Here is a 22,948-nt window from a genome sequence, read left to right on the forward strand (position 1 = left end):
CAATTTATGTAGGTTATTACAGTTGTCAAACCGCTTCTCAAAATTCAAAACACAAAAAAGGAATGAGAGCACTTGATCAAATACAGACGATGAACAAAATTTATTCACAGTAAAATATATACAGGCATAAAAATATACTATTGGCAGAACCCACTTTGTGTTGATCTGCTGCTCTCAGAGTAATTGAGGGGTGAATTCGAATCGCACTATTTTTGTTTGCGCACTTCTCGAAATTACTTGCATAAATGGTAAACTGTATTGCCTACCGATCTAGGGGTCTAATTACTAAGCCAGAGGTTCCCAAACGCAGTCCTCAAGGCTCCCCAACAGTTCAGGTTTTAGAGAAATCCATGGTTGAGCACAGGTGGTTAAATTAAAATTGGTTGATGTACTAATTAAGCTAACCTGTGCTCATCCATGGATATCTCTCAAATCTGCACTGTTGGGGAGCCTTGAGGACCACGATTGGGAACCTCTGTACTAAGCCTTGGGTGGAGATAAAGTGAACGGAGATAAAGTACCAGCCAATCAACTCCTAAGTGCCATAAAAAAAAAAATCTCTGTTCACTATCTCCATCCAAGGCTCAGTAAATAGACCCCATGTGTGATGTGTAGTGCGACAAAAATGTTACCAAGGCAAAAAATTAGGCGCAATTAGGGGTGTTGTTCTAAAAGCTGCTGCTAAAAATGAAGGAATAGTCTACTCCAATAAACTAAGATTGCAATACTACAAAAGTAACAGTGCTAATCAACACATGGAAAACATAACATGATAAATATATGAATACTCTTTTACATGTATTAATAGACCTTTTATAATATCTATATGGATGTAATCACATGCAATTGCACATAATCCTATCTAAAAATCACATCAATTACAGCATAAAAAGACCATCATGTCCAATAAACATATTGCAGAGACCACTACATTTGTTGTAGCTTGTTCCTATTTAGCATGAAATGAAATAGAATGGCTGAATAATCCGTACTTGTGGCCCTCCATTTAATACAAGAGTTTAGTCCACATAGAAGGTATTTACCACGTAGATCACCATTGGAGGAAAAAAGTCCCGTATGCTGGTAATTGGGAAATCCACAGCAATAAGTCCTCACCAGGTACACTGTGTCTTGTCGTGGGATCGTAGTAATTTATGTGATTAATTGTTTTTAGATAGGATTATGTGCAATTGTATGTGATTACATTCATATAGATATTATATATTGTCTATTAAATATATGAATACTTTATAACATCTATCATCATGTTATGTTTTCCATGTGTTGATTAGCGCTGTTACTTTCGTAGTATTCTGATGTATAGTGCACCTGAACAAACGGTCTGTATTAATGTTCTATATTCCGCTTACATCTAAGCTGGGGGGACACCTCTACTCTGGGTTAGAATATGACAGCAACATTTTCTACTCTAACCTACAGTACATAGAGGGAGGTTCCTCTTCTCTAATGCGGCTTTCCTTCTTCTTGCATCAGACACAGAGCTCAGGTTACAGGGACAAGTGCAGTTTCCTGTCAGCATAGGTAATTTGTCCCTCGATTTAAACTCTGAGCCAATTGTGAATTTAGCGACCAGCTCTGGTGTATCTTTGTGTTTTTCTGCACTGTCTCCTTGTAAGGGGTGTTTAAACAAATTGGTTAAATCCATTACATTTAACCAATGTGTCTGAACGACCTTTTTTACCCGTGTTCTGGCATTTGGGAGTAAATGGACGATTGTCATTTGCTCACATACACTACCAAGATTTTAATTTCAACCAGTCAACTAGTTGGATGGTTGGACAGAATCTTAAAATGTATGGCCAGCGTAGGCAACTTGTTGCTTTTCTCGCTTTTTTCTGAAATGAGGGGTACCATGTTTTTCCTCAGCCAGGAAGGTTCAGGTGCCTCACAAGTCTACCTATTCCTAGCTGTAATGGATACAACCAGTTGGGAGGTTCAAGTATGGCTTTTCCCATGGAGGGACTGCTATACCCTAGTCATTTCTAACCACTAATGCTGCGGTCTTGGCAATGAGAGGTAGCATGTAGCCATTCTCAAGGATACTTTTGGAGTGGCGAGGGCTTCTCTAACTTGAGTCCTGGCTCCCAATGATTTCAGCCACAGTGACTTGGCAGCCCAATCATGTATTTTATTCCTGGTTTTCCATCAGGACAGGGTGATCCTGCGCACTCATCCATCCCTTCAGCCTAAGAAGGGTTCCAGCATTTATGCAAATCAAAATATTGTCCTGATTTTCAGTGATCTGGTTCCTCTGACTCCACCAATCACCTACATGTCTTGAATGTGGCATTTGCGGTTTTACATTGATCATGATTACGCTGTCCATAGGACTGATGGCTTCTTCGAACTGTATGATGCTTGCAGGTGCTGCCAACGTCCAAGCAAATAATTGCATGGTAGCTCACCACCCCTTTCAAGCAGGTGTATGTCAGCTAACAGGACAGTGCCAAATTCTATTACAGCTCACTCTACTCGAGCTGTGAATGCTTTTGGAAACCACTGCGAGGCATGGTGTGTCAGTCGCAAGGCGAATACCTGGTCCCCTGCACAAGCTTACCAAGTTTCACTGTTTTGTACAATGCCATTTTGGGATAAGGGCTTTCACACTACTTGGCAGGAGCATACACTCATCTCATCCCTCTGAGACATGCTTTGGAAAAGTCCCAGAGTAGTAGTGGCCCCCAGATTGGATGCAAGAGGATTTTTGTACTCACTGTGAAATCTATTGCTCGTAACTCCATCCGGGGGACACTGCGTTCCCCTCCCAAGTTGTTTTTTTGTTATGTTATTACATATTGATTCTCCTTTCAGCTTAGTTAAATGAGCTGGGGTCCATTGAAGGTGGCCCTCAGATGGATTACAAGGAATGGATTTTACGTCTAGTACAAAAAACAAGAGATATGGTAAGAACTTACCTTTGTTATCTCTGTTTCTACGAAGTCCATAGGGTCCACAGGGTTGACCTTGGGGTATAATAGCTGGATCTGGATCCACGTGCACCACGCAGTTAAAGCTTTGCTGCTCCCAGGATGCACTTGGGTCCGTCCTCTATACCCCGCCCCCGAGCCACAGGCACCTCAGTTGGTAAGCAGCCAAGGCCGGAGGAGGAGACTAAACAGAGAGAAGGAAGACAAACACACAAGAAACCATACTCACAGAAATGGAAGACGGAAAACCGGTGACCAGCCACACAGCCCATTTGAAGCCAGGTGCGTCAGGGCGGGCGCCCTGTGGACCCACATAGATTCTAAGTGCCCAGACTACATCTAAGGAAGCCTCACCAGCTGAAAGGTCAGGTGACTGAAAAGCTGGCACAACAAGTTCCTGATTAATGTGGAACTTCGAGACCACTTTGGGCAAAAACTCAGGACGAGTGCGGAGCACCGCTCTGTCCTGGTGAAAAATCAGGAAAGGAGGGCGACAGGAAAGCGCCCCCAATTCCGACACCCTCCTGGCAGAAGCAATTGCCAGAAGAAAAACGGTCTTAAACGTCAGCCACTTGAGCTCCACTGACTCAAGAGGCTCAAAAGGAGGACCCTGTAAGATCCGTAGCACCATCGCCAAGTCCCAAGGAGGCTGGATCCTGAGAACACCCTGGAAAAAGGTGTGAACATCCGGTAGTGTAGCAATCCGTCACTGAAACCACACGGACAAAGCAGACACATGAACCTTCAGAGAGGCCAGGCGTAAGCCAAGGTCCAAACCTGATTGAAGGAACTCCAAGATTCTGGAAACCCGGAATACCTGAGGATCATAGTTTCTGGATTCACACCACTGAAAATAAGTGCGCCACACCCTGTGGTAAATCCGTGCGGAAGCAGGCTTGCGTGCCCTAAGCATGGTACCAATGACCGAACTGGAGAAACCCCTAGACCTCAAGACGGCTGTCTCAAGAGCCACGCCGTCAAAGACAGCCGACCCAGATCCGGGTAAAGGCAGGGCCCTTGAGACAACAGGTCCCGACGCTGAGGGAGAAGGTACGGAGCGTCGATGGAGAGGCACCTCAGATCGGAGTACCAAGGACGTCTGAGCCACCAGCACGAGCATGCTGCCGTCCTGCTTGAATTTCCGCAGAACCCGAGGAAGCAGGGAAATCGGAGGAAATAGATACGCCAGGTGAAACGTCCATTTCACCGACAGCGCGTCTACCAGACTGGCGCCTGCGTCCCTGGTCCTTGACCCGTAAACGGGCAACTTGTGATTGTGACGGGAGGCCATCAAGTCCAGCTCCGGCAGCCCCCACCTGTCCACGAGTGGCTGAAACACCTCTGGGTGAAGCGACCATTCCCCGGGATGCACGTCATGACGGCTGAGGAAGTCCGCCTCCCAATTGAGGACTCCGGGAATGAAGACTGCCGAGATCGCTGGAATGTGACACTCCGCCCAAGCAAGGATGCGAGACACCTCCGACATCGCTGCCCGACTGCGAGTTCCTCCTTGGTGGTTGATATATGCCACCGTGGTGGCGTTGTCGGACTGCACCTGAACCGCCCTTCCGTGAAGAGCGGGACCGGACGACTGCAGGGCCCTGTATACTGCCCGCAGTTCCAGAATGTTGATGGGAAGAAGAGCTTCTTCCGCAGACCAACGACCCTGAAGTGACAACGAGCCGGTCACTGCCCCCCAACCCTGAAGACTGGCATCCGTCGTGAGCAAGACCCAGTCCGGGATCCAAAAGGGGCGCCCCTCGACCAGATGAGCTGTCTGAAGCCACCAAGCCAAAGACTGCCGAACCTCCGGGAACAACACCAGCAACTGAGAGCGGATCCGGTGAGGTAACCCGTTCCATTCCGATAGAATCAGCCCCTGCAGCGGCCGGGAATGGAACTGGGCAAATTCCACCATGTCGAATGTTGACACCATGGAGCCCAGAACTCTCATAGCCAAATGGACAGACAGGCGGCAACCGCTCAGGCAACTGTGTATCCGCAGCTGCAGGGAGGAGACCTTCTCCGGAGTCAGGAAGATCCTTTGCTGACGAGAATTCAGCAGGGCTCCCAAATGAACTATCCGCTGAGATGGAATCAGGGAGGACTTTTTCCAATTTATCAGCCACCCGTGCGCTTGCAGGCAAGCGATCGTCAGGTGGAGATGTTGAAGCAGTACCTCCGGGGAGCTCGCCAGCAACAGGAGGTCGTCCAGGTACGGCAGCAGCCGTACATTCTGGTTCCGAAGATGTGCGGCCATGACAGCCATAATCTTCGTGAACACCCTCGGTGCCGTGGAGAGACCAAAGGGTAGCGCCCGGAACTAATAGTGGTGTTGAAGGATAGCGAACCTCAGATACCGCTGGCGCGAAGGTGCTATCGGAACATGGAGGTAGGCGTCCTGGATATCCAGGGACACCATGTAATCCTCCGGTTCCATCGCCAGAATGATGGAACGTAACGTTTCCATCCTGAACTTGGGAACTCTGAGGAATTTGTTCAGAGACTTCAAGTTGATGATAGGGCGATGAGAACCATTGGGTTTCTGCACCAGAAACAGAGAAGAATAGTACCCCAGGAACAATGACCCCTGCTTTCAGCAAGGACTCTATAGCTTCCTGAATCTGTTAAGTCTTGGTCGTATCCTGAGAAGGACTCGTGCAGAAAAACTGGTGGGGCGGTCTGTGTCGAAAAGACAGGGCGTACCCCTGGGAGACCACTTCTCGAACTCAGGCATCCGTGGTGGTATTGTGCCGAAAGGACCGAAAGGCAGAGCTCCGTACCTTGGTAGGTGCAGAAGCCGAAGGGAGGAAGGCTGATTTAGATTTAGCCAGAGTGTCCACAATTTTGTCCAAGTCTGGACCAAAAAGCAACTCCCCATTAAAAGGTAAGGCCTCCAGTCCCTTTTTGGAGTCAGCGTCAGCTCTCCAAGACCTCAGCCACAAGGACCAACGCGCCGACACCGCTGCAGCAGACACCCGAGAGGTCAGCAGGCTTGCATCTAACGATGCTTCCCCAATGTAGGAAGCCGCATCCCTCATTTGTCCTATCAATGCTCTCTGGATCTCCGGAGCATCCTCCGGAAAGGTATCCTCCAAAGCGTTGGCCCAGCTCTCGATGGCCTTAGCCACCCAAGAGATGGCCATGGACGGACGGGCCACCACCCCCGAGAGCGAGTAGATCGACTTTAAACAAGTCTCCACTTTCCTGTCCGTGGGATCTTTCAGGGAGATCGACGGCAAAGGCAGCGTAGCGCTTTTAATTAAGCGGGTAACGTGGGAATACACCGCGGGCGGAGTTTCCCACTTCCTGCAATGAGCCTCCGGAAACGGATAGTTCGAAGCCAACCGCTTCTGCGGTTGGAACCTCTTGCTGGGCAACTGCCAGGCCCCTGCCATATGATCCGTTAACTGGTCCGGACAGGGGGAAAACCGGCGAAGCTACTTTTGCCTTCTTAAAATTTGGGTACTTTGACCTGGGGGCCGGCACATCCTCCTCAATGTGAAGGATGGCCCGCACCGCCCTAACCAATGCCGGCACATTAATGGAAGACTTAGCCTCCACCTCCTGGGCCCCGGCATCCGTGTCAGAGTCCTCATGGATCTCCCCGTCATCCGAAGACGTGTCCGTGAACTGAGCCGCCAGTGAAGCCGGAACTGGTCGCTTGGATGCCCGTGGGGGCAAATCACTGTGCAACATAGATTGAAAGGCCGATGACGAAGCCGCCAGGCTCTGAACAGAGCTGGAAAGGACGTCCACCCAGGGAGAGGGTACCGCCTGAGGATACCCCTGAAAAGGTACCATCGACTGCTGCGGCACCGTGGGGGATTGCACAAATACAGGCAAACTCGCATAAGGACCCACAGTCTGAGACCCGGGAGCAGACTGCACCAGACGCGTCACACCTGGGGAACGGTGGATGGTAGGCTGGGGCAACGCCCTAGAAGGGGCCGCAGTCGGGACCGCAAGTCGGTCCGCGATCGACGCCAGCACTTGCGTTAACATCGCCCATGGAGGATCTTGCGCCACAGGGGGTTTAGAAGGTCCAGGTACCAACTGGCACCGCCCGCACAGACCGTCCTGAGACAAATCCTCCCCGTCAACTCCTGCCGAACAGCGTCGGCAGGAAAACAACACAGGAGCCACAGAGCGCTCATTCTCCTCATCAGACATGACACAAACTTTTCGCAATAAAAGTGTATCACAGAAACGAGGTAAGGCGTATAACACCTACGCACTCCCAAGCATGCAACACAAACAGCCCACCAACTGGTACTGAGTAGCACACCGCAGTATGTGACGGACCTCACAAATACGTAGATTTATATAAGCGAGGTTACACAGAAAGAACACCCTCCCCCACACACCTGCGGGGCATAGGAGAAGGAAAGGGATAGGTAAAAAGCTGACAGTAAGTAGCAAAGCACAGACAGCAGCACTAGCAAAAGTCACATACCATGCAGGAAGATATTCTCACTGCACCTTCAGCTACAATCAACCTCCCAGATTCAGTGTCTGGGAGGGCTACAGCGCTGCGAACACTGTCCTGATCAGGGGAGAGGTACGCAGGGGGACTGGTCCACTGGAAGCCTGCCTGGGAGCTCTGCGATGCTGACTGAAGATGGCCGCCGGAGAGCACTGAGGAGGAGTGGCAGGAGATAACAGCCCAGCGACACCAGCATGCATGAGAGAAGGCGCGCTGGGCTGAGGGGAGGAGCGCTAAAGCAGGGAAGGCTGCCTCCCCTGCTAGTATTAGGTCAGCAGACACGCGGGGTATGCCACATAGGGGGGGAGCCCGCCGCCGCTACTAGCGCCGCCGGTCTGTCCCCAGAGACCGGCAGCTACAAGACTGCATTTCCCCCGCGCGCAGCGCTGCACGCGGCTTACCTGGTCCCTTGTGTCCGGCAGCAGTCAGTGGGAGCTCCCGGAGCCACGCTAGCACTGACTCCGGGGTCCCGCTGCGATCCCCGGATCAGTACCGGCGTCGCAGCGCCAGCGGGGCTGTTGGAGCGGCAGCGTGGACGTCCAGAAGGACAGTCTGATGCTGCTGCTCTGAAGATAGTAAAAATAAAGAAATAAAAATCTTCTTTAAAAAAAATAAAAATAAAGCTGCGCAGGGTGACCAGACTCCGGCCGGGCACCAACTAAAACTGAGGTGCCTGTGGCTCGGGGGCGGGGTATAGAGGAGGACGGACCCAAGTGCATCCTGGGAGCAGCAAAGCTTTAACTGCGTGGTGCCCGTGGATCCAGATCCAGCTATACCCCAAGGTCAACCCTGTGGGCCCCCCTCTGGACCCTGAAGTAGAAATCTTTTTTTCTTTTTCTGGCTTCTTTACAATGTGTTCATACAAAATTATCTGTAGACTAATGAGATGCACAAAACTTGTTTAGGAAGAAGTATGAAATCCTCAGAAAATAAATAATGCATATTTAAAAAAAAAAAAAAAAACAAAATGACAAAACATACTTTGACACAATTCTGGTGCGGATTGGTGTTGCTTGAAGAGGGCCAATCCCACAACCTGGAGTATTACTCATAAGCTGTTTGCAGAGATTTCTGGCCGTGTCCATCTTGTGCTTCCGTGCAGTCAGCTTATAAATGCTACAGATCCGATCCATAGCTTTAGGGATGGCACGTATCTCCTGGAGAAAGGAAACGCAATCAAAACAACACTATGTGGGGTCATGGGGTTGGGGGTCGTACTTAATCATTTTCAATAGTTGGCTCCTATGAAGTGATATTTTAAAATTATTTACTTTGTAACAAACAACAGTGTGCAGCCAGCACACAGCAAGCTAACCGAAGATTCTTCAGCTGAGAGTATTCTGAATTTACCAGTAAACACAGTTAATGCCAGTTTTTTTTATTTAAAACACACACACATATACATGGATATATATATATAGAGATACAGTGTGTGTATAAAATATATATATAAATAATAAAATGCAACAATATATGGACTGCCTATTTTTAGATGTGAATGCAGGAATATATTGTTACATACACATGCAATATACGTCTGTCTGTCTGTCTATATCTATATATATCTATCTATCCATATACACACATGATATATAGATACACACATACACACACACACCGTATATACTCGAGTATAAGTCGACCCGAATATAAGCCAAGGTACCTACTTTTACCCCAAAAAATCTGGGAAAACTTACTGACTCCAGTATAAGCCTAGTGTGGGAAATGGCAGCAGCTGGTAGTGCCCCTAGCAGTAATTCCCCCTGGTTGTGCCCCCAGTATCCCTCCTGGTAGTGCCCCCAGTGGTAATCCCCCCCTGGTAGTACCCCCAGTAGTAATCCCCCCTTTTAGTGCCCCCTGTAGTAATCCCCACTGGTAGTGCCCCCTGTAGTAATCCTCCCCTGGTAGTTCCCCCAGTGGTAATCCCCCCTTTTAGTGCCCCCTGTAGTAATCCCCCCCTGGTAGTGCCCCCTGTAGTAATCCCCCCCCTTGCAGTTCCCCCAGTGGTAATCCCCCCTTTTAGTGCCCCCTGTAGTAATCGCCCCCTGATAATGCCCCTTGGTAGTGCCCCCTGTAGTAATCACCCCCTCATAATGCCCCCTGTAGTCCCCCCCCCCCCCCTAGTAGAGAGAGACGTGAAAAGAATTTAAAAAAAAATAAACACTTACCTTAAACTCCCGCTCCTGGTCCCGCCGCTGTCCGCTCCTCCGGCCACTTTGCATGGGAGAGACGTCGTCATGACGACGTGTCTCCCATCACCCACTGCGGGAGCCGGAAGATGGCTCCCGCAGTGGGAGCAGCAGCAGCCGCTGAGAGTCTGTCACTGATTACACCAAACACGCAGCTGCCGGCTCCGGCGGCTGTGTGTTTGGCAGTGTGTAGTGCTGACCGAACTCCGTCCGGTCAGCGCTACACTTGACTCGAGTATAAGCCGAGGGGGTACTTTTTCAGCACATTTTTTGTGCTGAAAAACTCGGCTTATACTCGAGTATATACGGTATATATATTATATATACATACATATACACACACACATACACACTACATATTGCTGAATAGACGTTTTAGCAATACATTCCTTAATAATTTCCGTCATGTGCTTGTTCCCCCTTCCCTCCCCAGACAACACGCTTTGTAAGGTGGCACTTCTTGTGGTGCTGGCAGAAGAGATCGCGATAGTTTGCGGGTGAACACCTACCCGAGCTCTGTGTGAATTCAGTGCAAAGATTGCTAAAAGGCAGCACGTCTTGGTGAAAATACTGCCCCCTTTATCAGATACTTTGTCTCCAGCTTTTTCCCTGTAGATCTGCATCAAATCCAGAAGAATTTCCACAGAGTTATTTACTTCATAGACGGCCAATACGGTTCTCTCGTACTGTAAGAGGAAACAAAAAAACTCAGTTACAATGCAGACTGTAAATATATAGAGAATTTTGAATAAAACATGGATTTCTTAGAGTACTAAACACAAAATTTAAAATATGTAAAAAAGTTTAAAATGTCAAAATATGAATAAATAAAATCCTAGTACACATCGGAAGTACATAATTAAAATGCTCAACCTGGGTAACGAAACAGGTTAAAAATAAAGGCAACAACATAAACGAACAAACAAGAGACTATACACACACAGTAGAGAGAAAAGTATGTACCAGCCTAGTGACCCTTAAAATCATATTTCAAAAATGGCTCATAAATTTGGTCAATATGTGAAATGGCCTGTGGAATGTCAGTATATTTGGTCACAAAGTCGACATTATGCAAGTCTACATTATGGACATATGAGCGGTTAGGGTAAAATAGTAGTGTCTATATTCAGACCATGTCAACATGGTATACCACACCTATTGAAACTTGTACACAATTGATTTGATCCTCTACCAAGAGTTGACAACCAACCCGAGTGTTGTGCATATTAACAATGCCTGGCTCGGACATAAGAAATACATAACAATATGCCACAGACTAAACAACTACCAAAATCAAGCCCACTTACCTTTGATAGGTTAAGCAGGACCTGAATAGACAATTTGATCACTTCCATGCAGGGAATGCTTCTGTTGCAGCTGCGGATCAGGGTAAAGATGGTATTTACAGCGCCACTCTGTGCCATGTTCTCACAGCACACAGAGGACAGTCTGGTGGCCACTTCTACAGGTTGAGGAAGAGATAATACGGCAAAGTATTATTACAGGCTAGTCACAAAAATATTTTAACAGGGCACATGTAGTTTTGTATACATTGATTAATGTAACGTAAAATTTAGGAGGTAGGCTTTAAATGGACAGAATAAATGCAAAGTGCATAAAAAAAGAATATACTTTAATCACCATGCTATAATAGTACAATATACAGATGTGGACACATTTGTTGGTGTCCTTACAATTCATTGCAACAATGCTTCATTCCTCCAGAAAAGTGGATGATAAAGTGATTGGAGAATAAGCAATAATGTATCTCTCTTCCCAAGATATTCTAATAACCTGGACACATTTATTGGTATGAAATAATAATAATTGGATTATAATTCTATTTCAAAACTAATTGCTTTCTTGAATTAGCATCAGAAGTCTTCAATCTTCTAATCAGACATTCAGACTACTTACATGGAGAAAAGTAGTCAGTGTTTGGTATCATTGTGTGCACCACAGAAAGCACAGGAGAGAATGGTCCAAGGAGATCAGAAATAAAATGATAGACAAGCATGTAAAAGGGAAAGGCTAGAAGATCACTGCCAAGCAGTTTGATGTTCCAGTGAGTAGCAAATATTGAGACGTTGAAAGTCCATGGGACTGTAGCCAACCCTCCTGGACGCGGTCGCAAGAGGATAACAAAAGGAAAGTGAGAAAGGTAGAAAACGTCTAATGAGATACAAGCTGAACTCCTAGGTCAAAATACGGCAGTGTCCAACTGCACCATCCAATGCTTTTTGAGTGACAATGGGCTCCATGGAAGAAGACCCAGGAGGACTCCACTTTTGAAAAAACAGAAAAGCCAGCAGAAAATTTGCTGAAATACATATTGACAAGCCACAATGCTGCTGGGAGAATGTCCTTTAGAAAGACGAGTCAAACTGGAGCATTTGGCAAGTCACATCAGCTTTACGTTACAGACGAAAAAATTAAGCTTTAAAGAAAAGAACACCATACCCACTGTGAAACATGGGGGAGGCTCGGTTACGTTTTGAATCTGTACAGGGCACACTGAGATCTCAAGACTATCAAAGCATTCTACAGCAATATGTATTGCCCAGTGTCAGAAAGCTCTTTCTCGGTCACAGGTCATGGGTCCTCCAACAGGATAATGACACAAAACACACAGCTAAAAGCACCTAAGAATGGATAAGAACAAAACATTGGACTATTGTGAAGTGGCCTTCTATGAGCCCCGATCTGAATCCTATTAAACATCTATGGAAAGAGATGAAACATGCAGGCTGGAGAAGGCATCCATCAAACCTGAGACAGCCGGAGCAGTTTGCTAAGGAGGAGTGGGCCAACTACCTGTTGACAGGTGCATAAGACTCATTGAGAGATACAGAAATGACACGACTGCCTCTAAATGTTGTGCAACAAAATACTAGGGTACCATCATTTTTGTCCATGCCATTTTTTATTATATACATATCTTAGATTTAATTGGCATCTTGAATTATACGGGTTCTAAATATGCCTTGTCATTTAATGTTTGCACTCCTATGCTGAAATATATAGGTACAGCAAAGGTTTATGCTGGCATCCAGAATATATATACCACATGTATTTGAAATTCTATTTACACCCAAGATTCCAGGAAATCCTGTCAGGAAGGTCACTGGATCGTCACAATTGAAAAGATTTGTAAAACTAACTGGTAATTCCCAACTTGGCATTAAGTCTGAGCAGTGCACTGGGTCTAACAAAGGACTGTCGCTGCATGGTTGGCATCTAGGGATTACTTGGTCGTCTATCTTATTCATATTGGAAATGTAAATGCTCACCAAGATGCTGCAAAGCAGCCAGGATGTAGGAAAGGTGCTTGTAAGTCAGCAGGTAATTTAAGGCAACCAGTGTTCTGTTACACAGTTTATGTTCCTCTTTTGTTTTTTCATTTATTTTCTGCAGACGTTTGCGCAACTTCTTTAAAACTTTGGTGTCATGCGTTTTCCTCCACTGGTAACCTCTCCAGAGAGCCTAGGAGATTAAATCCAATTAATAGAACACAAATGATAGGATACTGCATAAATTAAAAGGTTTGGTATTCGGTTCCCTGACAGTAAGCTTAATTCTACAACGGTACAAAAAGATTTCAATACAAGTGTTAAACTGGCCACACAAACACCAACTTTCATCCAACTAGTTGGCTGTTGGACTGAAAATCTTGTAACGTATGGGAGTAAATTATGATTAGCAATTTGCTCCTAAATGCCAGAAAACAGATGAAAATGGTCGTCAGACAAGTTTGTTAAATGTTTGATCTAAACAATTTGTTCAAACAACAGTTTTTGACCATTTTCCAGCGTTTGGGAGCAAATTGCTGATTGTCATTTGCTTTCATACCTTACTGGATTATCATTCCAACCAATTAACTAGTTGGCTGGTTGGATGTTGGTCTAGTGTGTAGCCAGCTTTAGAATTATTTTGCTTCTACTGACACCTGTAGTACTTTGTAACTTCATGATCACAAACAAGCATTTTTACAAACTGCTGGTTAAGTGACTAAAAGATATTTGTTAGGGTAGTATTATAATTATTATTATTTTCTTTTTTTAGATGACTGCAAAGACTTTGTTTGAATGAAAGAGTGAGTGAAGTGTTTGTCCCCCAGTAAGTCAGCATAGACTTTGGCTGTGCATAGAGCACCAGGAAAAGATGGGAGGAATGTGGTCCTCGCTGTCACGTTACCTCACCCATAGCCTGCTTAGATGGGGCCTATGGAGTATATGCAGTAACACCTTCCCTGTTGATAAGGGGATTTTTGGTTACTTATCGTCGAATCCTTTTCTCTGAATCAGGCTGGGGGACACTGGACCATGGGATTGTCAGTTGGGGCTGGAGCTGGCACTTAATGACACTGTAGCTATGCTCCTGCACCCTGCACTCCCACAATTCCAGTACTTCTTTAAAAGAGTCTGGAGAGGAGTAGCAGGCACCCCATGAAACAGTTTAGAACAACCAAACAAACCAGTAGGGAAAAGACAGGTCAAGAACCAAAGACCTTGCACAACTGAGCATGAGGGTGGGCTCGCAGTGTCCGCCAGCCTGATTCAGAGAAAAGGATTCAACGGTAAGTAACCTTTTCTCCTTCATCAAGGCTGGGGGACACTGGACCATAGGACGTTCAAAAGCCGCTCCCAGGGGAGGGAACGCTCAGGCTGCCTGACCGGAGAACTGTATGCCCAAAGTGGGTGCTGCCGGAGGCAAAACCCCCCCCCCCATGAAATGTAAAATATGAGCAAACGTGCGGACAGGGGACCAGATTGCCGCACAGTGGACCTGTGCTTCTGAAGTCCGCGTCGTGTTGCCCAAGAGTTCGCCGCTGCCCTAGCGGAAGGCGCTGACACCCAGTCTGGTGGCGGTCAACCCGTCCCAGAAAAGTAATGACCGAGCTGATCCAAAGCGTAAGGGTCTGCTGAGTAGCCGGCCAACCATGTTCCAAAGCGTCAAAGAACCCGCAGAGAACAGTGCGGCGTACCAAAGACGACGTGTCCAAAGAAACCTGCAGAGATCAGCCCAACTAGCAGAGAAAGATCATCCCAGTTCCGGGAATTCACCAAAGAAGGAAGAACCCGAAGGACTACATTCAAAACCAGTGTTGGTTGGAATCGTAAACATGCACAGAGAACCACACCTGGAAGAAGAGCAAATACGTAACTATGCCGAGGGAAGGCAATAGTCAAAGAAGAACAGCTTCCAAGCAACGGACTGAAGATCCATTGCATGCAATGACTCCAATGGAGCCTGTGTGAGCCCAGGAGACTAGATTAAGAATCCACGGCTCCATCTGCGGATAAAATTGTGGAAAATATGCAACACAGCTGGAAGAGGAGTCAAACGCAGCTGGAAAGAAAATTACAGGGTCAAACCCTGTAACGTCATGAGACAGTCATCAGCCGGCCTCCCAACCCTTCAGGAAGGCCAAGAAATGTGAGCGGTAGAGTTTCCAAACCCAGAGGTTTGCGTGAGATGGAAATTGAGCCCGAGCTTGCAGCCCAGTACGAGAGAGAGAAAGACCTGAAGCGTCATCACTCCCAGGCCCAGGAGTCCAGGCACGAAAACTAACCGAGGAAGTCACTTGGTAGAAAAGAGCCTAGTTGTAGCAGGTCTAGACAAAGTGGAAGACACCGCCTCGGGAGAAGATCAGTGTACCATGATTAGCACCGCCAGCCTGGAGCGAGCGAGACCACTGCCCCGATAGAAACGTGGTACTGCTGAGGAAGACCACTGTCCAATGTCCCACTACCGGCAAGGTCACCCCTGAGGGAGACTGAACAAAGGTTTCCACCCCGGAAAGACTACGGTACCGCTGCCGTGCACTTTTGCCTGTCGGAAGACGTATCTATGCCATCACCTGGTCATTGTCCGACCAACTGCGACCGGCCAGTGAGGACGGGGACAGGGCCCTTCAGAATGATGGCTTCGAGCTCGAGCCTATCAAACAGCCGAGCCATTGCGGATGGTGACCCAAGGCCACGGAGCCAACAAGCAACTTCACGGCACCTCAGTCCAGGAGACTCGCGGCCATGGCCACAATGAGCCCATTCGGAAGGACCAAGAAGTGGACCTGGGGAGAAGAACGGAAACACCCTACCAATGGAGCGTGATGGGTGCTGCTGTACACAATAGGGACGGAACGAGAGGGATGCCAAGCAACCCTGTGAAGTTTGGCGAATTACTCAGTGGGACTCCCGTAATTAGAACCTAGTTTAGTGAATGTTCAACACGGTCCATGGACGAGTCACCGACCGAACCGATGAGACCAAAGTCAGTAGGGTCCCTGCACTGTGCGCCGCAAGACAACACCCCTGGAGAGAGGGGTCGAAGGCCACCCCCAGAACTGAAGGTGCAGACACGGAAGCAAGGAAGACCTTGCAAGAGGTGGGACACATCCCTGATCCGACAGTACTTGAAACAAGTGACCTAAGAAGGTCCGTAACTCTGAAGTAGAGATATCCTACACAAGCAGAACCTCCGAAATTGTGCGCACTAGGCATGGCAGCACCTAACGTATTGTGGAGCAAACACATGGAGACACTAGAAATTCTGCCCCCGGAAAATGAACTCCTGCTGGGGAAGAAGTGGCTTGTGTCAGACTGACATTCCAAGGACACATCACTTTAAGGAGGAACGAAAACTTGGGAATGCGGACCACACCGCTAGGGATGGCCACCGACAGAGAAACCGAAGATAGTGTGAGGAACAATCCAGCAATGAATGTGTATGTGAAGAGTAGAGCCAAAGGGCCCTTCAAACCAAACCAGCCGTAGCAGACAGCCCGGAAGCTACCTGTACTCAGTCTTGCCTGGCCTCCCACACAGAGCTTGCCGTGCATGACCTACCAATGTGGAAGGGAATCCCAGGGCCCTATGATGAAGATGGTAGCCGTAGTTACCCCAGCTCACGGCACCCATGTCAGGGCACGCCAAGGCCAGAACGACCCCAAAACATATCAAACCAGACCAGAGACAATCCACCAAGGTCTAGCCAGCGGATCCCTACTGGATGCTGAGGTATGCCCAGGAAGGGGCACGTGGTGATCTAAACGGCTACTACACTGACTACCGTGGGAGATTCTTCCCTGTGGATACTCAAGCAGCTGGAAGCAACTGCGTAAGGAACAGAGCCCTCCGAGTTCGTCGTATCCTAAGCCTCCATGAGGAGACCGGAGAGATGCGCCGAAGGGAAAGTAATGACTTTCCAACGCTGGGACAGACCCAGAGCTACAGGACTCCAGAACTAAACCGCCTACGGAGTGGTGTGCAGCAGCAATGAGGTGGAAAAGACAGCAGGTCCTATTCTTTCGAAACAGCGCAAGTCTGCGCAAGGGCTTTCCTTTGTGAAAATGCTAATGGGGTCCTGGTAGGAAGAACACGCCTCCACCTGCGCCTCGCACAGCCGAGGATTCCAGCAAAAAAAAAAAAAAAAAAAAAACGCAGCAGAAGAGAGGAACTTGAAGTAAGTTGTGATGCCACCCACTGCAAAGCCTGGAGCCAGAGTGGGACATACCTAGGCTAGGAACTTAACCCTATAGCGGGAACAAAACCTGTGCCTGAGATGATGGAACACCCAAGCCTAAACTTGGTCTCCCTGAAAAACGCCACCAGCTGCCCTAGGGCGCACCCAGACATGCTGAGAGCCCCAGCCCACGCAGGTCCCACCCTGCTGGACGCAGCTTCCCACAAGGCCCCAGAGAGCAACTGCTAGTTACCCCACACATGGGAGTAAACAGCGCCCAAAATATAGCACAATCCCTGCATACAGTTACGGCTGTAGCGAGAATCGAACCCATAACAGCAGCGCGGTGAGGCAACAATGCTAACCACTATGCAGTCATTGTCAGGGTAGCGGATAGATCCTCTTCTGTAGATGTACCCTGATTTCATCAGTTACTGTCCAACATCAGTGGTCACTAGTGACATGGACATAGAGGGGGTATATAAAACCTGTGGCGATTCAGATAGGGGACATATCCGATATTAAAAACTGATAAGAACAGATACTACACTGGATCTTAGCCAAAAGGCTGAGAAGTGATGTGTGTTGTCAGAGCTCCCCAATTCAGTAATACCTGACAGCAGGTGTGCACCTAAACCCTATTAGCAGGTAGACAGCAAAACAGGTATATTACCAAAGGCAGTTAATACAGCAACAAATGTACTTAGCCTTCCAGAAGACCAACACCACAGCTGCCTGGGACAGGATATGTAGAGCAGGAGAATGTAACAGTCCTGGCTGAGGAATGTCATCCATGCAGTCCCTGCTGACTGTACCGCTGCAGGAGGGGGAGAGCCGCGCTGGAAGCTCAGCCTCCTCCAATCTCCACTCTCCCGGGACACAGAGTAGGGGGAAAACGCTGGTTAAGCCCGGCTGATCTGGGCAGTCTGTGGCATGCGCGCTCCCCTCCTGCATCTGTGTGAGGGGGAGCCGCTGCCAAACAAGCCCGGCAACATGTATTATGTTCAGGGGAGGCCGGCAGCTACAGGCTCCACCCCCTATTCCGTGCCTGGGGAGAGCACTTGTAAAGCTTTGACCGAGTTGCCTGTGAGGTGCGCTCTCCCGCAATGGAGCCGCCCTCATCAAACCTGGAAAGATTTTGCCACCATCTAGGACCACACTGCACCCTCTCTCTAAAAGGATGCGAGCGCGCACTGTTCCCGGGTCCAGGCGGTCTCTCCTAAAGATCGGAGTGCTCCGTGGGTGGTCCTGCCGCTGCGCACCCCCCGCACTGCAGCTGCATAATGGCGAGCTGTCTCGCAGCCGGCTGCACTCACACTGTGTGCTGCTACAAGCAGCGCACAGTTCCTAAATTAGAAAGTAAAAAATAATATTACAAATAAAAGTAAAGATAAAGCTACCTACTACAAGGGCTGCGAGCAGCACATCCAAACGTGCCCTACTCCTCAGGCACTTAAAGACGACTGGAATTGTGGGACTGCAGGGGGGAGGAGCATAGGATTTAAAGCTACAGTTTTATTAAGTGCAAGCTCCAGCCAAAACCTACTATACCATGGTCCTCGAAGGAGAAATTAAAAATTTACATTTGGAGAGTTCTGGCTTTTCACAATCCATTTAAGCAGTCTATTTTACGCACCCAGTAGGAGCTGCAGAATCAGTTTTTACTTTTGTCCAAAAGTGACCTGCAATGTAACCTGGTATGAAGCTCCCTCTGAGCACTATACCGCTAATCTCTACACTCTTTGTTTAGAAATCAGATGGGGGAACCGATTAACAGTCCCCTCCGTGACCACTAAATGAGGGGGTGGGGTAAGGGTCACAGAGGTGAATCTATTGCCCACAGTGGTTGTGTGGGAAAGGGGGGTGGGGTGGGGGAGATATAATTCCACTGAGATTTTTTGCTTCACTTTGGAAATATGGACATTGGAGAGTGACACAATGGGGACATAAGGACACGGAGGCTTAATGCTACAAGGGCTTCCTATGTATTTATGGATAACGCTGTAGGGGCTTCAAGACTACAGTACAGTGTGAGGGAAAGGTCACAAAATAATTCTATAGAATATCTATGTATGCAAGGCTGATGCAAAAATGCCACAGCAGTGATGGAGAATGCTACAGACATGCCCCCAGGCTGGTGCTCAGAACTCAAAATAATTACTTGCTCTGCACTTAAAATAAAATATTTTGATAAAGGTTTCTAAAAATATTGATCAGTCAAGCGGTAAAGAAGGGTTTATGCGTTTGTGTATACAGTCAGTATCATGCATTTGTGTATACAGTCAGTATCATGCATTTGTGTATACAGTCAGTATCATGCATTTGTGTATACAGTCAGTAAACTATAACTGTGCTGTAGGTACCTGGAACTTGATGATTCCACATGTTAATTTAGCTTGTCTTCTGCGTTGAAGGAAATCCCTCACACATCTCTGGATTTTAGCTGCGGCCTCATTTCTGTGGCATGACCAAGCTCGCATCACATGCTGCAGGAATATCATCTTTCGCTGGGTGATCAGGAAGTTCCTGTGCCGCACTCTTGACCGATACCATCTCTGCAAGAGCAACCACTTGTTAGCACTTGCCTACAGACATGCAATGCTGGTCGCACCTGTCACCTACACATAGCGGAGGGAGCACACACAGCAGGAATGGTAATCAGGAAGTGCATCAGTGAGATCATTGGACCCTAGTTAATTAACAGTCTGCACTTGAATGAATATTTGCTGATCATGCTAAATTGCGGTCTCCATTGTGTGCTGCAACAAATACTCTTTAAAAGCAACAACATACTTCAGTTATACCTGAATATAAATGACACTGTCAATTTGATTCTTTGCTCTTTTAAGAACACGATAAGTCCGGAAGCACCTCTGAATCTTCACAGCACATAGATGGTGATGAACAGCAGAACTGAATCTCAGAAGTAGCCTCTCTCTATTCAGCCGGGCAATCTAGAAAATATGGCATTTGTAAAAAAAATACATTCATTTTACAGAGAACAATATCACGGGAGGTCAGTTGCAGACAGCAAGACAAGTTTCAAGAGCTTTGTACCAGACATTAGGTAGAGCACAGAGGATTAAACTGAAATTGATCTAAAAGTCAAAAGGGTTAGTTACATGAACATGAGTTCTGTAACTAATAAACAGATATTTTCCTATGTGTCTCTAATTTGCACTGCTTGGTTGGTGGTAATGACTACTTACCAAAAGAGTCTAGAAGTACAAATTTGCAGTACTCAGTAATGTAGCATCAAAAACCCAAGCACTTCACAAAGGGTTAATAACCAGTAGTTCTCGTATATACCATGTATAGTGCATATTACCTGTTTTCTGACTAGCCAGCCTCGCACACTGGCCTGCAACCTGACAACCGAGCTCCTCAGCTGCATGTAATGAAGCTGCTCATATCTTCCCTTACATAAAGCTCGAAATCGCCGCTGCAAGGTCACTGCTGCAAGTTTCGATTGTAGGAAATGGTTGCGATCCCTGAAGCCTCTGTATGTCACTTGTATGACATGCGCTGCACGATTCTTCTAAACACAGTAAATCAAGCACACCAGTTAATTCAGGCTTCTCCACACATGCTACTACATGTAATGATGCATTTCATATTACTGTAATTTGACCCAAGTAGTTATGTTGTGTATTATATATATTACACACAGAACTATATTTACTGAATGAAATCACTCAAGAAACTTGCACACAACATATACATAAGTAGGCAGTGCACACTATAGACCTGATTTTCCGGAATTGGTATGAAATACAGTCGGCCGCATGGCCGGCAGTTCGATTCCTGTCAGCGGCAGCCCGACAGAAGCACAGTGCGACGCAGCGGAAGCCCGACAGCGCTGGAAATCCTGATCGTGGATAGGTAAGTATCTACTAACCTAACCCCCCTAACCCTCCTTAGGGGTGCCTAACCCTAACTTCCCCCCCAAGTGCCTAACCCTAACCAGCCCCTTCACCGCTGCCTAACCCTAACCCTCCCGGGGGGGTGCCTAACCCTAAGTCCCCCCCGGGGGTGCCTAACCCTAACCCTCCCTCCCCCTAGCCTAACCCTAACCCTCCCGGGGGGGTGCCTAACCCTAAGTCCCCCCCCCCGGGAGTCCTAAACCTAACCCTCCCCCCCGCGGCGCCCGGCATCACTACGATCGTGATGCCGGGCGCCGGTCCCCCGGCGTCGGGGAAATGCGGGCGTCTATATCTAGACGCCCGGCATTTCATCCATGCCGGGATAAGACAGTCGGGAAGCCGGCTGCCGGTATTTAGGCAGTCGGCTTCCCGATTGCCTCCCGATTTTCCACCGTGTACAGTTCCATAGAGGAACCAGAAGATTCAGGATGTCAGTTGTGGTTACATCCCCACAAACTACACAGCTGGACGTAAGAGCCTAGGTAGATGTAGAATAAGGACACATCTCACATAAGTGAGATGTGTCAACAATAGGGTCACAAAAGTCTCCAAATAAAGGTCTCTCTCTCCTGGCAGACTGACTGTAGAAAGTGTAGTGTAAAAGGGAAACAGGACAATTTATGCTAGTAACTGCTTCTAATATATACTGTATAGCTCTTCCCTTACCACAGGGAGAGAAAAACAAATACATAAAGAGTACGGTGGACTTCACAAATAAATTTATGTAAGGTTCATAACATGACAAACTGTTCAGGGCTCCTTTACAAAACTTACTACAAACTAACTTTAAGGGTAAAAACCACAGATGCAGAAAATGCAAAACAACATACATGCCTGAGACTTTCCACGGGACTATGCATTGAAGGAGCAAATGGGATTTTTATACCTCCATTGAATTCTATTTTCTGAATTCACTTTGCAACACTGGACTTTGGGGACAGGTTAGGAGGCATCGATGAGAACCAACAGCACTAACTACGTCCAACAACTCCAAGGACGAAAAGTCTGCTCCCGGAAAGGCGGGGAGAACAATATCCTTATTCAAGTGAAAATTCGAAACAACTTTAGGGAGGATGGAAGGTTTTGCTTGAATGACCACCAGATTGGGGTGATAAATCATGAAGGTAGGATTACAGGACAAAGCAGCCAACTAGGTAACTCGGGGCACAGAAGCAATGGCCAGGAGGAAAACCACCTTCAAGGTGAGATACCTCAACTCCACTATGTCCAGGGGCTTGAAGGGATGTCTCTGAAGAGCCTCAAAAAGTAGAGATATGGTAAGAACTTACCCTTGTTATCTCTTATTCTACGAAGTCCATAAGGTCCACAGGGTGACCTTGGGGTATAGGTGATGCAGTCATCTGGGCACCTTACACAGAAAATTTCTCTACCAGGATGCAACGGGTCTCCCTCTATACCCCGCCCACGGGCCACAGGCTCCTCAGTTACGTAGCAAGCCAAAGGAAGGAAGAGGATAAAAGAGAAGAAAGTCTGGAAGACTCAAGAATCACATTCTCACACAGAAGGAGACGGAAAACCGGTGACCAGAGCGAATTCCCAACTGAAGCACAGGTGCGTCAAGGCGGGTGCCCTGTGGACCCTATGGACTTCGTAGAAATAGAGATAACAAGGGTGTTCTTACCATCTCTCTAGTTTTCTACTTCAGGGTCCATAGAAGGTCCACAGGGTGACCTTGGGGATGTCCCAAAGCAGTACCTTCAAGGGCGGGGACGCTCCTGTGCAGAAAGGAGAATCCGCCGCCTGAAGCAAGCATCCTGAGTGGCAAAAGGCATCAAAAGCGTAATACCTCAAAAAGGTCTGGACAGAAGACCATGTGGCCACCTTGCAAAGCTGTACAGCCGAGGCACCACGATGAGTTGCCCACAAAGGACCCACAGACTGAGTAGAATGAGCAGTAACAGAGGGCGGCAGAGGAAG

The 22,948-nt window shown here is 47.6% G+C and overlaps 1 protein-coding gene and 1 pseudogene across 1 annotated transcript in view; both read right to left on the bottom strand.

Moving 5' to 3' along the window:
• ASPM (assembly factor for spindle microtubules) overlaps positions 1 to 22,948 on the bottom strand; it is a 119,982-nt gene that overhangs the window by 967 nt on the left and 96,067 nt on the right. Inside the window, exons 23-29 of the mRNA XM_088474056.1 lie at positions 20,416 to 20,625; positions 19,892 to 20,041; positions 19,451 to 19,642; positions 12,914 to 13,106; positions 10,931 to 11,085; positions 10,133 to 10,309; positions 8,416 to 8,591 (exon numbers count right to left, since the gene is read on the bottom strand). Of these exons, the coding sequence (XP_088330182.1) occupies positions 8,416 to 8,591; positions 10,133 to 10,309; positions 10,931 to 11,085; positions 12,914 to 13,106; positions 19,451 to 19,642; positions 19,892 to 20,041; positions 20,416 to 20,625 (1,253 nt within the window). The remainder of the gene's footprint in view (positions 1 to 8,415; positions 8,592 to 10,132; positions 10,310 to 10,930; positions 11,086 to 12,913; positions 13,107 to 19,450; positions 19,643 to 19,891; positions 20,042 to 20,415; positions 20,626 to 22,948) is intronic.
• LOC148522346 (U2 spliceosomal RNA) lies at positions 17,560 to 17,667 on the bottom strand (annotated as a pseudogene).

Source organism: Taudactylus pleione, unplaced genomic scaffold, assembly GCF_031769625.1.
Source record: "Taudactylus pleione unplaced genomic scaffold, aTauple2 ptg000146l, whole genome shotgun sequence".
Classification (NCBI taxonomy): Eukaryota; Metazoa; Chordata; class Amphibia; order Anura; family Myobatrachidae; genus Taudactylus; species Taudactylus pleione.